Source organism: Sparus aurata, chromosome 10, assembly GCF_900880675.1.
Source record: "Sparus aurata chromosome 10, fSpaAur1.1, whole genome shotgun sequence".
NCBI classification, from domain to species: domain Eukaryota; kingdom Metazoa; phylum Chordata; class Actinopteri; order Spariformes; family Sparidae; genus Sparus; species Sparus aurata.
In genome coordinates, this window is record NC_044196.1 from 17012158 (window position 1) to 17029171 (window position 17014).

The window sequence follows — 17014 nt, forward strand, 5'->3', positions numbered from 1 at the left end:
ATAGAGAGAGAAATTAAAGAGTGCGCTCAGGAGAAAATGAAAAAGCAGCCCGCTGGCCAGATGTCAGAACAAACAGCAGGCTGACGCAGGTACCACGAAGCAGAATCGATCTCATGCGGCCTGATTGACCCGGTCAAGCGGTTCATCTCACCAGGTATCGTTTGATCTTCTCCCAGAGCACGTGGAACTCCGTCAGGCCGAGCTTCCCGCTGCCGTCCGTCTGAGCCGAGACGTTGAGGAACTAAAGCGGCTTTCATCCGATCAACAGGCAGGACAACAGACTTAAGTCTTATCGGTATCACAAACAGACAACTCTACATGTCTGGTCAACGCTGAGGCATAAAAAGTTGCTGCGGAAAGTTTCCCTGATAATATTCATTTTCTATAAATGTTTAAGGTGAAAGAAAAAGCTGAGATGAAATCTTAAATGGCGTTTCGAGGATACGTCCATGAGGTTTATCATGCTGCGACAGGCTTCTTTCGTGAAGCCGTCCGTCTTCAGGTCTTTGTCTGTTAGCATGAGACAGAAAGACAATGACGAGAGGACAACATGAGAAAATGCACACAAACACGTCATGAGCCAAAATTAAAGGAGCACTACGTAGTTTTGGGGAAGACGTTTTTGCCACAACAGAACGTTTTCATTGACTGGTGCTTAAACAAACTGACGTTAAAGGACGACACAGTTTCAAACTGTTTTACTTAAATACTCTATATTTGGCGGACCCTGCCACCTCTCTAGCTTCAAACAGTTTTCTGTGGACATTATTGTCCTCTGAGAACAGCTTGTTTATTCACTTCTTCTCCAAAACCTCACAGTGCTCCCTTAAAGCTAAATCCACAGTGGATCACTGACGTTTGCTGATGATCCGGTTCAATATGGTTTGCAGCTCCGTGATACTGATCTCCATGTCCTGTCGGCACAATCAAGAGAAAAAGGTCAGCTGTTTTCGAATACTATAACTCCGCGTCCCGTACGAAAACCAATGAACCGTTTCGCCGCTCCGCTTCCTGCCGAGCGACCAGCTGCTTACCGCCCCCGCCAGCTGTCTGAAGAGACTCTTGAAGCCGGAGTCGATCTGGCTCTCGTCCAGCTTGGTCTGCAACACAAACAGTGACGGTTTCAGTACGGATTCGGCGCCTTTGTGCTCGTCATGAATGATCAGATGTTCAGTTGTTGTATTTCATCCGCTCACCTCTGCTGGGAGATCCGCTACGACATCATCGTCCAGCTCCCTGGACAAGGACAGAAGGAGGACTTGTAGTTACTCAGTTGCTTATTTTAAAAATGTCTTTCTTTTTTGGCACTTTCATTTAGAATTTCTTCCCTTTTTATTTGTCTCTACCTCAACTGCAAAGTCATCCTATGTATTGCATCAATGTAAGATGACATGTTATTATACTGAGTCAGCTGATACTGGCCTGCAACGGGTACAATAGCATTGGCTTTTCCTTTTAGTGTGACAGTATTTTCCGTGCAACTCACTCCGAGTTGGCGGGCTTCTCCGAGAAGACCCTGAGGCAGAAGTCGGCCTCTTTGTGCGGCTCGAAGGTGGAGGGGACGATGACGTACTCCCCGGCCGGCAGCCGCAACCGCGAGCTAACCTCCCTCAGGTTGATGAAGAGCTCGGAGCGAGCGCTGGAGGCGTGGGTGAGGAAAAAATCTCGCTTCAGGTGGACCCCTGAGCGGCCCACAAACTGCGGGAATGGCAGATACTTGTTATCGCTTCAGAACTCGTCCGCTTCATGTTTGTTTTTCACAATGTTTGGGTCGCTTTTGACAGCTTTTGGGTCATTCAGTTGAGTCACAAGATGAGAAAGGAAAGAAAAGGACAACACACATACCTCCTTTGGAACCTGCGAAGGACACAGAGAAAGAGGGGTTGTCAGCACGAGGGAAGTGATCAGGAACACAAAAAAAACAGGATATTAATAAAGAGAAAGGAAGAATCTTTTCAATCAATCTTGAAGCATCAAATTGTGCAATAAAACAGATAAAAAAAGCTATTTTCCACTGCAGGAATCTCACTTAAGATAATGGCAAATGTTGAAGGTGCTGCTCGCTTGGGGAAAAAGTTACTTAAACTACAGCATTTAGTCCCAGGTCCAATTTTCAGCTTTTTGTATTTATTTTGGGATGTTTTCACTCCTGTCTCTTTAAGGCCCGCCTCTAACTGCGAAGCTCAGCTGGCTCTGATTGGTCAGCTCTCACAGTCCTGAGCAGATTAGGCAGATTATCAGAAAAATGGCCGCCGTCTGAATGTGTTATTTTATAAAAACCATCAACTGACAAGTAAAGTTCAGCATTTGAAGATTATTTCGACTAAATGTTGAAAGACGTTCGGTTCCTGCGGTGGGAACGGCGAGAGCTTGTCTTCACTGGAGTGCAGCTGACCTCATAGAGGGCGAACCCGATGGTCTCCATGTCTTCGCCCTCCCGCCGTTTCTTCCTGCGGTCCTTCTGCATGAGGCCGACCAGGAAGCTGCAGTCCGATTGGCCAGGAGTGTCCGGGTGCTGCAGCACGAGCTTGAACTGAGGGTTGAGCCAAAAGGTTGCTGGGAAGAAGAGTTGATAAAGGTCAGATTGTTTCATTTGGCGTATCTTAGAATTCTGGGGGTTTTTTTAAATTATGTTTTATTCAGTATAATTGGAACACAATTCATGTTTTCTAGCTCGCAGCAGATCGAGGAAACAGACTTCCATGCATGTGGGGAATTCCCAAAATCGTTCGGCCATTGTTCAGTTAGCTATTGGTTGAATGGGAGCCACTGGCTCACATTCCTTCAGACAATTCACCCAAATCTGTGCCTCAGGAACAGAATTCAACACCGCCATCAGACATTTTAAAGAAAAACTCCCCCGTCTCCAAAACGTACAAAGAAAAAGGAGTTTCTGCCGCTCAGTTTTCCTGCTTCCATCACTTCATACCTGGGTAGTTCCTGCAGCCTCCGGCTGTGCTGCCTCTCCTCCACTCCCCCTGATACAGCGAGGAGCTCCACTTCTTCAGCTGGCTGTTCTGCAGCGCGTCGGCCGTCAGGTTGCAGAGCTCCAGGCGGGTGAACTCGCGCAGGAAGTCGCTGAACGACATCCTGGGGGATGAAAAACAGCGTTGGTGCTATGTTGTCTTTGAGTTAACAAATCATATCTACACCTCTGTTGGCCATTTTGATAATCTATTGATTTATTTCAGTCATTTTTATTAGCAAAAAGGGTCCAAATTCTCTGATTCCAGCTTTTTAAATGTGAAAACTTTCTAGTTTCTTTCCTCCTCTGTGACAGTGAACTGAATATCTTTGAGTTGTGGACAAAACAAGACATTTTGGGACTTCCTGTTAGGCTCTGGGAAACAGTGTTAGACTCATTTTTTTTAATCAACCGAGAAAATAATGGACAGATTAATCAACACTGAAAAGAACTGTTAGTTTCAACCCTCCTATTTAGTTTGATCGCGTGTGTTTGAGGGGGTTAGAAATAACTGAATCACATGTAAACAGCCAGATACATGAAGGGACACAAAATGACAACAGTATGAATAATGAAGTATCATCTTTATTTCTGCATTCATCTGCTTATTTGGTCCTTTATTTACGAGACGACTCACCAGAATTCTCCGTCCTCGCTGCGGTTTTGGAGCCGGCTCTTGACGGAGCGATCCACACTGTCCCACTCTCTGGAGCTGAGGGGAGTCCACAAAGTACAGACAGAAAAATGATTCAGACGACTTACTGAGGAAGCTCTTGCAAAATTGTTTTAAAGTGTTGTCACCCGATCTATGCGGTCTGTCTTGAGGATTTCTCAGCTGTAGTGTTTCTTTTACACCTTCTTTATGTGACTATTCCCCTCCTGATCACAAAAGTTTTTTCTTTTTTTTTTAATTTAATGTGTCTGTCAGCCAGATTCCTTGTGACTGTGCTTTTGTATTTATAAATTCATTACTTTTTATTCGGTTTTAACATTAAAGAGAAGGGTTTTTCTTTCCTTTTGTGCCGTTTGAGAGTTAAAGCAAACATCTTTGCGGTGCTAAAAAGGGTTTACATACATCTACAGAGTGACTGAAGTTACGTAAGGGGTTGCACATTCTTTGACATCCGACAGAGGAATACTCGCACCCCGTTTGAAAGTGCGAAGCTGTGAAAAAATGCTTAACCGGGCTGTGACATGCCGCCGACAGTGGGGGGGGTGGGAAAAAATGTCTGGTATCTTCACTTTCATAACCGGCCGTGTCACGTTACGTAATCTCGTCCACTTTCACAGGCAATGAATGCGATTTCAAAACTGCCTGCCAACATGTGCGCGAGATACGATGGAGATAAGAGATAAAATGACGATGCCACATCAGTTCAGCCTGTAAATCCTGCACAGATTCGCGTTTTATCTGCGTTTCGGTTATTCTATCCTGGTTTACGACTGCAGTGCAGTAAACATTGAGCCATACTTGTCGCTCCAGGCTCCGGTCCACTCCACTTCACCCCAGGGGTTCCTGATGCGAACCAGCTTGGTCAGATTCCCTCTGTACACGACCTACAGACAAAGAAACAGCACTGAAGGTCACTCTTTGTCACTTTGCTGGACTGATTCTGCAGGTGTAGCATCTGAAAGTTAGCTGGAAATTAATTATGCAAATATGCTGAGTTTATTCCTCTGCTTTATATTTAAACTGCTTCATCTATTTGTAAAGGTTTACAATCTCACTAATTTGGCTATTTATTAATTTTCACTTCTTATCAACATCCATCACGTCTTATCTTGATACTCTTCTATGTTGTAAACATCATTGTGTTCTCAGATTAAATTAAACTTTGAATGAATAAATTAATTATGACACTACAACTACGTAGCACAACAAATGGAGGCTCCATCATTTGGATCAGGTAAAACAGGAAATTCAGATTACAGCACTGTCCTGTGGTCAGCTGGTCTCCATTCATCGTGTGACAATGTCAGTGAGAACGCACTGTTACTGAAGGAAATGTCACAGAACGCCGACCTCTGCCGTTCGTTGTGCAGAGCGCAGCAGACTTTGTGCCTCTGTAATCTTTTTTTAAGCGAAACTGAAGCGCTTGGTAATAGATCGACTGGGAAATTCTCGTGCTTCACTAGCAGAGAGAATTAAAAAGTCAAGTCACTGTTCCTGAGCTGGGGTCATTTTTTTCAGAATATTATGACGTCACGGTGCATGTAACCTCAGACTTTTTGGATATCAAGCGTCATAACTTCATCATTTCATCCACTTATGGCTAGAAAATGTGTTTTTGGGAGGTCTCTGTGATGCTGACCTCTGACCTTTGGCCACCGAAATCTAATCAGTTCACGTTACCTCAAGGCGTTGTTGAGATATCGAGAAAACATGAGCAACATATTAATAAAAATAGCTAACATAACTCAATACAGGATATAAGAAAGTACCATAGAACACTTTAATGTACTATAATTGTATAATATATATTATAATATATATATGTATAATATATCTGTGCATCATTATTTGCAGTTTAGTTGACAAATCAAAACAGCTGCATTTCCGCCTCACCTCCTCCACACCGGTCACAGAGTAGGCGTGTCCCTTCACCAGCTTCTTGAACGTGACGGCCTCCATGTCCGACGTGTTGCTGATCTGAGGACGAGAGCGCGGAGGTCAGACAGAGGCGGCTGACATCTCCAAAGTGAAACTAAATTGTCGTCACAGGGGTTTCGGCATTTGTCAGCCAGCTCAATCTGAATCATGACTTACATTAGCACATTAAAGGGGCAGTTCAGCCCAAAATCAAAAGTCATATTCGTACATTTCTTCATACCTGTCGAGCTGTTTATCCATCTTTATTGTTTTGGTTTGTGTTGCCGAATTTTTTTGCGATGTCAGCCATAGAGATGTCTGGCTCCTCTTAAAATATCATGGAACGAGATGGTACTCGGCTTGTGGTGCTCAAAACGCCAATTAATTCAACAGCAACGTCTCTTTCCCCGACATCATGACCCGATTCCCACAGACGTGGTTGTGAGCAGTTTCATGTAGGAACTCAGCTGAGGAGGACGTGGTTAAGCTTTACATCCCGCGCTACTGAGAGCGCGACCCTCTCATCCATGAGTCAATGCACGCTTCCTCCTCTGCGGTTAGACGGTTAGCGGGTGTAGTTCCTACATGAAACAGCTGGCAACAAGGTCTGTGGAATATCTTGAGTAACTAAGTTGTGATTTCTGGAAAGAGAGAAGTATCATTTCTGCCATTTTGAGTCATTTTATTCAAAAGAAAGCAGATAGTGTCGCAAGTAGAGGGATAAATAGCTCTACAGGTCATTGCAGGGAGAAATGTTCCTTTAAAACTGCACTTTTTTTTTTACTTCTAAATCAAACAATCCAAACTATGACTGCACTTTAGTTCATTTAAATCCTGTCAGAATAAAAAAGACAAAAGAAACCTCTCGTTTGTTGCTATTGACCACAATGAGTTACTTTTCATCACGTCTGGTGCAGAGAGCTCTCAGACCGACCGGATGATCACAGAGAGGCACACTGATTACAGAGAGATGTCCTTCAACGGGACAGACAGAGTTCAGTGCCCTCCGTCTGCAAACATCCACTTCGCCGACACGTCCTTGAGGATTACACTGACCCCCTGTGCCAGCTGCTCTGACCCGGCTCAACCCACCAAAACCTCCCTGCCTCTCCTCGCCCTCCCCTCCCTGTCCACAGTAGCCCCAACGAGACTGTCTAGAAACAACAAATTCTCTTTTCAAGAAGCGCATCAACATTTTCTCTAGTTTATCTATGAGGTGACTGCAATTGGAATACGTCTGAATACAACTGACGATGTTTACCATTAAATCAATGGATAATTAATGTGCTTTATCATTTTATCGTTCAGTTCATAAAAACATTGACTGAAGTGTCCATTACTGTTGGAGAGAAAAAACTTTTCTTATATCTGAACCCAATATATATAGGTGAATATTTATTTTCTCTCATGTAGCTCTTAGTAAGAAAAGCATGTAAGGGTATTTCATAAGTACCAAACTTTTCTTTTAAAAATCTAATTAAACCTGCAATAATAGATCTTTTTGTCTACTCTAGCAGTTACTAAACAACAAGGTGATCTGGCTATCTGGCAAAAAGTCCAGCATTCTCTCTTTTTTAGCTCCATTTTTGGTCTCCACCACCTCCCGTGGGAAATACGTGGCCTCTTCAGCTGCTAAATGCTCCACTTTGTGCGCGAGCTAGCTGCTGATGTTGGTACGATCACTGAGCTTTATTCCGACATGTGCGCCGTGAACTGACGTGACTCGAGTGCCTCGTCCCAACGCAGAAAGCAACCGCAGCTTCAAAATGGAGTCCGCTGATGCTAAATAGCGACTGTGCTTTCGGCACAGCACAGAAGTTCCACTGAGCCCCTTGAACGACTGAGAGAACTCTGTGTGTTGAACCCACCAGCACTCTGATTCGAACCCCCGACTGAATTCTTCTCCACTGCAAAAGCGGCTAAAGCTCTTAATAATTAATATCAATCATGATTGTCTTGTTATCAGAGAGTCATGTGGCTCTGTTTGAGCCCGCACTGAGGATATTGTATAAAGGAACAATGACACTGGAACCAAGAAAAAAATGACTGCATTCACTTTAAGGGTCTGTGTTAATTGTCCCATGAGCTTTGGTCAAAGAGTGCATGTACTGACGTCGATGGAGCAGCCCAGCAGAGACCCCCTCTCTATGGCCCGGCTGATGATGCTGAAGAGGTCGGACGGGGCTTTCCTCAGCTCAAACATCTCCGTCACGCCGCCCGTGAAGTCCTCGAAGCCCTCCGACGTGCTGCCGCCTGACAGGGCCTCGTAGCAGCCGTTCAACCTGAGACAGGACGAGAAATTCAAGAGGATTTTTAAAATCTTTCACACGCAGAGAATCATTATGTGGATGCACAGGCCCTTAAATGGAGCCACGACGCAGCATTAACACCAGTGTTTACATATATGATGCTTTTACAAGACCAGACGTGGAGGGGGGGGAAAGTTTCAAGAGAGGGTACGGTATGTTCCTTTGCTGACACTGCCGTATACGGGCGTGAACCCACGTACGCATAAATCTCACTATTACGTCACACTCTTCCCGCTTACTCACTGCTCTATTCGGTGGTAAGAAGACTTCCTCAGACAACGCTTTGCATCACTTTTCCAGCCAAGCGGATCTACCACTGGGACCACAGCTGTCCAGCGGAGCAGCAGGAGTGTGAAGCTGCTCAATAGCTCTAGCGAGGGCTGCGAGTTTTCCTCCAGTTTACTGGAATTTTCCACATCCAGATGCGTCTTTGTGTATAATCCCGCTGCCAGCTCCAATCACAAGACTGAGAGTTGAAAGGCCTGGAATTTAAGGGGACGCATTCTTATGTCATGTTTGTATAAATGAGTGGCTAACTGGAAGGAACAGGAAAGAAAAATCACTCGAGCCTCGCGGTTTAGTCAAACCCTGACATTGCTGCACATACTGAGAGGGCGCAGACACAGGCTGCAAACACATCAGCAATGTTGGACGACAATCACAAATGATGCCAGTGATCACTTTAAGTTGTTGCTTTTGTTGTTATGCTCATTTTCAGGTTAATAGTTACATTTTGGGTCACTACTAGAACAAGTTTCTGTATTCTGTCCAGTTCTTCAGCTCTGCATCGCCCCTCTGTTTAAGCTCCTGTCTCTTTTAGGCCCCGCCCCCTCCTGAATAGCCAGTCTGCTCTGATTGGTCAGCTCGCACATGCCTGAGCGACCACCGCTAACAACAACAGAGCAGCTGCGCTAAATCGGTTCTTAAGTAGTAGCTGCGAGGCACAAAAATTGCAAATGTGTAACGTGGTGTGATGTCACAAAGTCGCAGAATTAAAGGCGGGACCGCTGATGAGACGTTTCAGGGTTTTCTGTGGGAAAGAGGAGCCTCTGCTGCTTCTGCATCATAGGTCTAATTCAAATTTGGACCATCTGAAAAAGGTCCTGTCCAACTTACTTGGCGTAGGCCTTTTCCAGCAGCGCGCTCCAGAACTCGGTCCCCTCCGCCGAGTGGACGAACAGCAGCTTCCCATCCTTCACTGGCAGGCGGTCGTCGATCACCACCTCCACCCACTCACCAAACTGCCAGAACTGCATGACAGAAAAAAGGAAACGTCAATATTACAACTCACACGACAGATTATTACCATACATGAGGCTTGGAAAGCAGCTGGTTGGTCAACTTACAAGACGTATACCGGATTTAGTTGAACTGTTTTTTTGGGGGTTTTTTTGTATTTCATTTTTGTGAAGAAAACTGGAGGAAACTTTCCTTTTTAAACTTTTTACAGTGTTAGCTATAGTGTAGTGTAGCTATATATTCATACAGCCTTCAGTCTCTGCTAAACAGCTTTGCCCTGCATTAGCAAAACATTAGCTTAAACTTTTAGCGTTTTGATCTTAAAATAGCAACAGAGAATAAATGGGAAACATTAAACTCTACTTTAGTGTCTTTACAGCCTCCTCACTAATGATGTTCAATGCTTCCAGAGCAGACGTGCCAGCAAATCATCGGTTTATAATCCACAGGAGCTGTGATATAAGAGAGGTTCTCTGAGATTCTATTTTCAGGGCAAGTGTTCTTCAAAAGCAGCAGGTGAACTGAGGTAAATGAAGGCAGGCTGAGTTTTGAAAACATGTCCGCAGATGAGATTAAAAGATGGATGCCCTCTGGAAATGTTTTTCCTCACACTCGGCCTTCACACATGTGGCTCTGCGCCTGTTAACCACCAGGGGGCGGAAGAGACCAACACAACCAGTGAAAAGATGCCAGAGGTGGTTCAAGAAGGGTCGAAACAGGTCGAAGTCAAAGAGAAACCACGACCTAAAAGCATGCATGAACTCCGGAAAACACTTCACTAAGCATCTGCCATCAGAGTTCTACCTGACAGAGTCTTGATGGGAATTTGCTCACACAAAACAAAAAGCTCAGGACGTCACGCACTGAGACGCTCAGGGAGTTTGTGCAGGAAAACACAAACAACTAACCAATAAAGTGGCTGTAATAAGACTCGTACGGACCCCTCAAGCCAGTGATAAAATGATCCTCGTGGCAGCAATACAGTGCAGGGGAAAAAATATATCTGTGTCGAGGTAATTCGATTTGTAGAACAGAGACGGAGGGCGCAGGATCGTCTTCTGGCAAATGAAAGGCCACAGCGGGAGTGTGTTTATTGTCAGCGGCCGGCTCCGCTTTCAAGTTCACCCAGAAAATGAAGATTCAGTCTGTTTCTACTCAGCCTCATGCCAGTGGAAAGTCACGAAAAGGTTCGAGTCCACAAAACATTGACGGAGCAGAACAGCAGAACAGCTGAACAGCGACACAGCCTTGTCCTAAAACGACTGAAGTAGAGAGGGTCCCAAACTGATTTTAAAAGATGTTATTTACACCCTTTCTTTAAGTCAAAAATACTCACCGAAGAGTTACACTTTTTTAGGCGCTGCAAAACTGGTTCGCTGTGAAGCTCCGGGAGTGTTTTGTCAACTTCAAAATATCGCTTCCCATCATCATGGGGGTGATTGGATAATGACAGTACATTCATTTTGTGGCGAACTTGTCCTTTAATTTATCGAGCTCTGTGTGAACAGCAGAAAGATTTAATGATGGATGGATGGATGGATGGATGGATGGATGGAGCGTGCCCTGCAGAGCTGAATCCACCTCTGGGAGGAGCTGTGTCACAACACGGCTGACTGAAGACGACACAAAACACACACACACACACACAAAGGCTCGCCCCCGGCTCACACAACTTCCTCATTTCACTCTCTCACGTCGATGCTATGCTATGTCACAGCAATGTGGGAGAGACAGCCGGCCTGGCTGAGGGAACTGAACTCTCACCACATCTGTGTCATGGCTGGCAGTCGGCCAGCCCCGGAGCTCGACAACTCCCCGGCACAGCCCAGCAGACTGTTCAGACTCTCTGCGAGAAAACACGCGCTATCATAGGAGTGTGAAGCTGAGGGATTCTGCTCCAGTTAGCGGTTTCATTTGTTTCCGACTGAGATGGCTGAGATTGCCTCGTTCATAATTCATCATCCGTCCCTTTGTTTGCCTGCCTCGCTCGCCCATTTTTCTCTTCTCCCACTCCTTAAAACTAATCAAGATTCCCACCGCCAGCGCCCGTAATTAAATTTTTCGGGATGACTCATCCAGGTCGGGCTGATTTATCCAGAGGGCTTAAAGGATCCAAACCGATACAATGGAGGGGAGTCCCTGGGAAGACTCGACAGCACACACACACACACTCACACAAGAGTGGAAACATGCCGGGGCAGGGAAGAAAAAAACTGCAAGTAATGGAAACAAGCAGGCAGAGAAACATTTCTTTGGCCGCGTTGCAAACTCACTGAGGAGGCTGCAAAACAAAAGCTCAGACAGGCAGAACAGGAAAAAAAAAAAAAGATGAAACCAGGGCATAGCAGCTGCACGTGTTTATGAGCCGTTTAGCTTTGGTGCATGCACATTTACACACCTCTGCACATGAGAGTGTTACTTCCACTCATTCGATCAAAGAGAGCGAATGTATGTGCATAAATATGTAGATACGTGGAGAACAACTTCATCCGACAATGTAAAAAAAAAAACGAACACAGCATCCCTGGAAGTACTCAGTGACCAAGAGGCCAGATCCTGCTTTCCCCCTGGCTGACTTCTCTGTAATTGAGTCACCAGCCCCGGCAGACACGCCAGACTCTGTGTGTGTCCGATGGGATTTATCGATCCCTTCGATGTCATGGCGAGTCAGCGCGGCGGCCCCGGAGCATCCCTTCTCAAGGTTGCTTCAGTGACGTCGCTGACACAAACGCCTCGAATCTTCCCCTGCAGGGTTTTGACAGAAGGATTTCCCTGCTACACTTTCACCTAACCTACATCTGTGTGTGTGTGTGTGTGTGTGTACAGTATGTGCAACCGTCAGCAGCCACTTTGAACGTGACTGACTCAGCCCTTGAGCGTGCGTGTGTGGTCTTCATTGCAGTTCTTTCTGCATTCATTCTGCGTCTTTGAAGTGCGAGAGCTTCCCCCCCTCTTGTGCTCGCCGTTCCGCTTCCTCATTCTCTCCCTCTTTCTCCTCCCCTTTCCACGTCTCTCTTGCCCTCCCCGTCAACACTTGGTGGGCGGACAGGCCGGGTTGGCATGGTGCTCCCTGCATCAAAGGGGGCAGCCGACTCAGCTCCAAAAAAAAAAAAAATCAGCCAACCCCGTGACAAAGCATGTTGAGGCGGCGAGGAAATTATTAATAACACGACGTTTGCTTTTAACTGATAAAGGTCACACGAGAGAATATAACAACTAGGAGTGTCCGGCTGTTTGGGCTGATTGTGAGGCCGCCGGGATCAGAGGAGAGACACACACACACACACTCATCCACAGCCCTTCCAGACGAATACAGAAACTGAATAGAATAGCGGGAATAGACTCACTACAGTCGAATATGGCCTTTGCCGACATTCTTTACTACTGTATCTTATGAGGTCACTCGAGGATGACAAGTGATAAAGTAAGCGTGAGTTTTAATGTCGATATTTGCGGCGTCATAAAAGCCCCGTCAGACTGTTATGCACACCGGAAAAATCAAACTGCTGCATGAATAAAAAATGACGACCCAGCTTTTGTGTAGTGCAGAAGCAAATGCAATGTTTGAGGTGGAAAAAGGAGCCACAGAGAAAGCCAGTTATTGACCTTAATTAGCGAGTTTGTATCAGTTAAAGACAATACCAGTTAAAAATCATGTGCAAAGTACATGTTTTAACTAGAAAGGCACTCGGTAGAGCACATACTGTACCTCCGCCCTTGTGGCCCTAGTGTCTCTTTTAATTCAATCAAGCCTAATCCAATATCATACATGACAGTCTTGTATCAATCCAAACCAACCGACAAACCAACGAACAGACCAAACAATCAACAAACAAACAACCAAACAACTAAACAACGAACAGACCAAACAATCAACCAACAAACCAAAGAACCAACCAACCAACCAAAGAACCAACTAACCAACAAACCAACAACCAACCAACCAACAAACAAACAAACCAAACAATTAACCAACAAACCAAACAACCAACAAACCAAGAACCAACCAACCAACAAACCAAACAACTAACCAACAAACCAAGAATCAACTAAACCAACAAACCAAACAACTAACCAACAAACCAAAGAACCAAACAACAAATCAAACAACCAACCAACAAACTGAACAATAAACCAATCAACGTGGTAAACTGTTTCCAGGCGACATTAAAAAGTCATGAACATTGTTGCAGTTGCCATGGTTAAAGTTGTCTAAATGTGGTGCACATGTCGTCAAATTGGTGGATGAAATTGTCTCAATGTGTCCATTATCACGTGCTTTCTTGTTTTGCAGTGTGTTGACCTCTCAGAGCCACCGTACAGAAGAGTTTATAGGACACCTCAAACAATTGTAAGGCTTCATCTGGACTGTAATATGCTAACGTTCATGTTAATTTAGCATCTAAGTGGGCTACGTTAGCATTAAGTGGCCTTGAATAAAATCAACCTGAAGGCAACTGTACCCACACACTGCGGTCATATCTCCCGTGAGCTTTTGTTCTTGATATTTTTACCTCACACGGGTCAAGATTTTGCCTTTATGCAGACCTATTATGAAAATTGTATTCATTTTGGCTGTAAAATACACTATATCCAAATTGAAGCCACACAATCATAAACCACTGCTGCGACATTTCCCTATCTCCTGCAGGGCTGAATGCATCTGTTGTTCACTCGCTCACCGACTGCAGCATTAAAGCGTGTATGACCTGGCCGACACCTTTGTCGCTGCTCCAGTGTGCGTCAGCCTCAGACACACCCCTGCTTTTCTCTGTGTGTCACTGTTTTGTTTTGAATACGAAGCAAAGTTCAGCTGATAAGGCCCGTCAGTCTGCCAGAGACTCGTAGACGTAGAATAAAAAGGACACATATTTTGTAAAAAAAAAAAAAAAAAAAAACAGCAGGACCGGTCCTTCAGGCACGCAAGGGAAACCAAACTACAGTTAGAGACATCAGACGGGGACTAAGTGTTTGATCGTCACCAGTAGTTTTGTCTTGAGATACCTCACTGACAGATTCCATCTTCTCTAGACTCTCTCTGATAAGGAAATGGGTGTTGGCTCGTTTAAGACAGTGGGTTTAAATCAGCTTGGCAGTGACTCAAATCCTCCTAGGTAAAGTTTATTGACCGAGTGACTGGGTGTGGATCTGGGAGGCCAGTTATCTGGGATGACTCAGAGGGGTTTGACAAGTGAAAGAAGCCGGTTAGGAAAGGAAATCTACTGTTTCAAATCATCAGACCTGCTGGGAAATATCTGGAGCGGGAAAGATTAACTTACTCTGAATAACCACAAATAATTAGCTCTGACTCATTGGTTCAACATATTAAGCGTTGAAGTATTATAACTACTAAGCAGCAGGAAACAACATGAACATTACACTGTACATGCTTTCTCCTCTGTGATTGGCTACAGGCAACATGAACATTGCAGTGCAAATCATTCCGTTTCTGTAATTGGCTTGTTAGATGTGGGCTAGCTAGATGATTGGTTGTTTGGTTGTTGCTCACAGGCAACAGACAGGCACACATTTTGGAAGGAAACCTTCCGTTGAACGTAATTTTAATAGGATTTCTACAGAGCTTGAGATCTCTTTTTTTTTTAAATAAAATTATTATGATTGTAATTAATTAAGTTTGCTAGCATTAGCAATGTTAACATTAGCTATTCTTGGCAACATTACCATTTGCTAGCTAGCATTAGCAACACTAGTTAGTGCACCAAATTGGCATCCGTGAATGCAATGGAAAGGGGAGATGGAAATTAATGTTTTCTACTGCAACTTTAAACCGTTCATTACATGTTATATTTTTGTATCGTCCTTTAAATGCTTATTTTGGGGGGAGATTCAGGATTTTTATAATTATATGAGATGAAGAAAAGCCTGAAATCCTCAATGACACCAAAACATGTGCATAAAATGTATATTTCTGGTATAAACATGTCGGTTTATAACTTATAATGTTATTAAATTACTTTACTAACTTCCTTTATGTTTATCTGTTTATTATTGAATTGTGACATAGTACATATAGTACATATAATAAAGCTGCTCAGTGTTTCTTGCCAAGAGTAACTGAAGGTATGAAAAAGAGGAAGTAAGGTGAAATTCTGAAATAGATAACTGATAATCCAGGGTTAAGCTAGGATCGTCCTCTGAGACAGTTTCAAAACAGAAATGACTTCATGCATCACACGGCAGCAAGAGACAAACAAAAGCTTTCACAACAGCTCCATTTCTGCTTAAAAGAAAACTATATTCATTTTGCCACATTTTGTGACATTAGTTTAAGGGTTCGGTTAAGAGTTAAACACCACCTTGTACTCAAAAATGCGACAAAATAAACTTCTCCAGTTTGGTTAGAACCAAAGGAAACAAACTTTGTTTTCACTCTTAACAGTTTGCACAATCGATGGCGCACCTAAGAGGAAATGACACAACAGGAAGAGTAGATGAAGAACCGCAAATGACAGAGCTGGCACGGAACTGCTGGCTGACTGAATCCGAATGCCCGGATTTCCCCTCAATAACAGGCAAATGTTGGTTTTCATCCACCAACAGTGTGAAAGTCTACAGTAGAGGGTTTGATAAGAATACAATATTAGACCCTCATTTAAAGGGGTACTCTACTTTTCATATAAATGGTGTCTACTGCTGCTACATTATGACAATTTACTGTACATGGACATGACATCCTAACCTCAGACATAGGCGTTACATGTAAGTGGAGGACGTGGAGCTGTTGTTACCTGGAAGTGAAAGATGCCAGCATATCCCTGCCCGAAGCTCTGTCCATGGGGAACCACTCTGTGGAGCAGGTTGTCGTTTAGGGTGAGCGAGGCGATGGCCGCCAGCAGCCAGCAGTCCCCTGTGGACACACACACACAAACACACACACAAATGAGTTTTATTAGTCAGAAAAAAAAATCAACATCAATGTTTACTCCTCCAGCAGGCCAATATCAAAATCATCTAACAGGCTAACATCAGTGTTAGCTTCTCTAACAAGCTAACATCAGTAGCGTCTCTAAAATCTATTATCTTCTCCAACAGGCTAACATTTAACTAATCCAACAGACTAGCATCGGTCTAAGCTTCTCCGAAAGGCTAACATGAGTGCTAGCTTCTCTAACAGGCTAATGTCTATGTTACCTTTTCCAACAGGCTAGCATAGGTCTAGGCTTCTCCGACAGGCTAACATGAGTGCTAGCTTCTCCAACAGGCTAACATCAGTGTTAGCTTCTCTAAATGAGTCCTCACTGCCAGCTCCTCCAACAGGCCACCATCGGTATTAGCTCCTCCATTAGGCTAACATCAAACAAATGCAGCAGGCTAACACCAATGTTAACTTCTACAATAGGCTAACATGTGTACTAGCATCTTTAAAAGGCTGACATCAGTGTTAGCTTCTCAAAGAGGCCAACATCGGTGTTGCCTTCTCCAACAGGTTGACATTAGTGTTAGCTTCTCCAAAAGTTCCATTTTGACTAGCCTTTCATTCATAGTATTTTAATGTTCACGTTGTTCCCCATCTTGCAATTCAGGCCAACAAACACAGTGTTGGTTGTTTTGAATTCAGGACAAGATCGATGCCATCATAACATAATCTAAAACAGATGTTGGACACTTATTTGGAATAAAACAGATCTTAGCCAATACTCATCACTCTACGCCGATGCTCATATTAGCAGAGGTAAACAGAAAATCAATTTTCCTCTCCTTCACCCCAACACAAAGTGATTATTTTCCATGAAGGTCAAATTCTTGGAGATCAAACTCGAGTGCACTCACTGGGAAACACTCATAAACCTGGAATTCACCCCTCAACAGCTCAGTAAAGACGAGAGTCTGGAACTGTGTTTGAACAAGATTAGCCTGCTGGGAAATGGGAGAGGCAGTTGTTCCACTGGA

At 44.2% G+C, this 17014-nt stretch overlaps 1 protein-coding gene across 1 annotated transcript in view; it reads right to left on the reverse strand.

The window, feature by feature from the left end:
* capn1 (calpain 1) overlaps positions 1-17014 on the reverse strand; it is a 28917-nt gene that overhangs the window by 2899 nt on the left and 9004 nt on the right. Inside the window, exons 4-18 of the mRNA XM_030430630.1 lie at positions 15853-15971; positions 8981-9114; positions 7669-7837; positions 5532-5615; positions 4437-4522; positions 3603-3677; positions 2930-3090; positions 2396-2556; positions 1846-1857; positions 1487-1698; positions 1197-1236; positions 1035-1100; positions 857-914; positions 446-510; positions 152-220 (exon numbers count right to left, since the gene is read on the reverse strand). Of these exons, the coding sequence (XP_030286490.1) occupies positions 152-220; positions 446-510; positions 857-914; positions 1035-1100; positions 1197-1236; positions 1487-1698; positions 1846-1857; positions 2396-2556; positions 2930-3090; positions 3603-3677; positions 4437-4522; positions 5532-5615; positions 7669-7837; positions 8981-9114; positions 15853-15971 (1511 nt within the window). The remainder of the gene's footprint in view (positions 1-151; positions 221-445; positions 511-856; positions 915-1034; positions 1101-1196; positions 1237-1486; positions 1699-1845; positions 1858-2395; positions 2557-2929; positions 3091-3602; positions 3678-4436; positions 4523-5531; positions 5616-7668; positions 7838-8980; positions 9115-15852; positions 15972-17014) is intronic.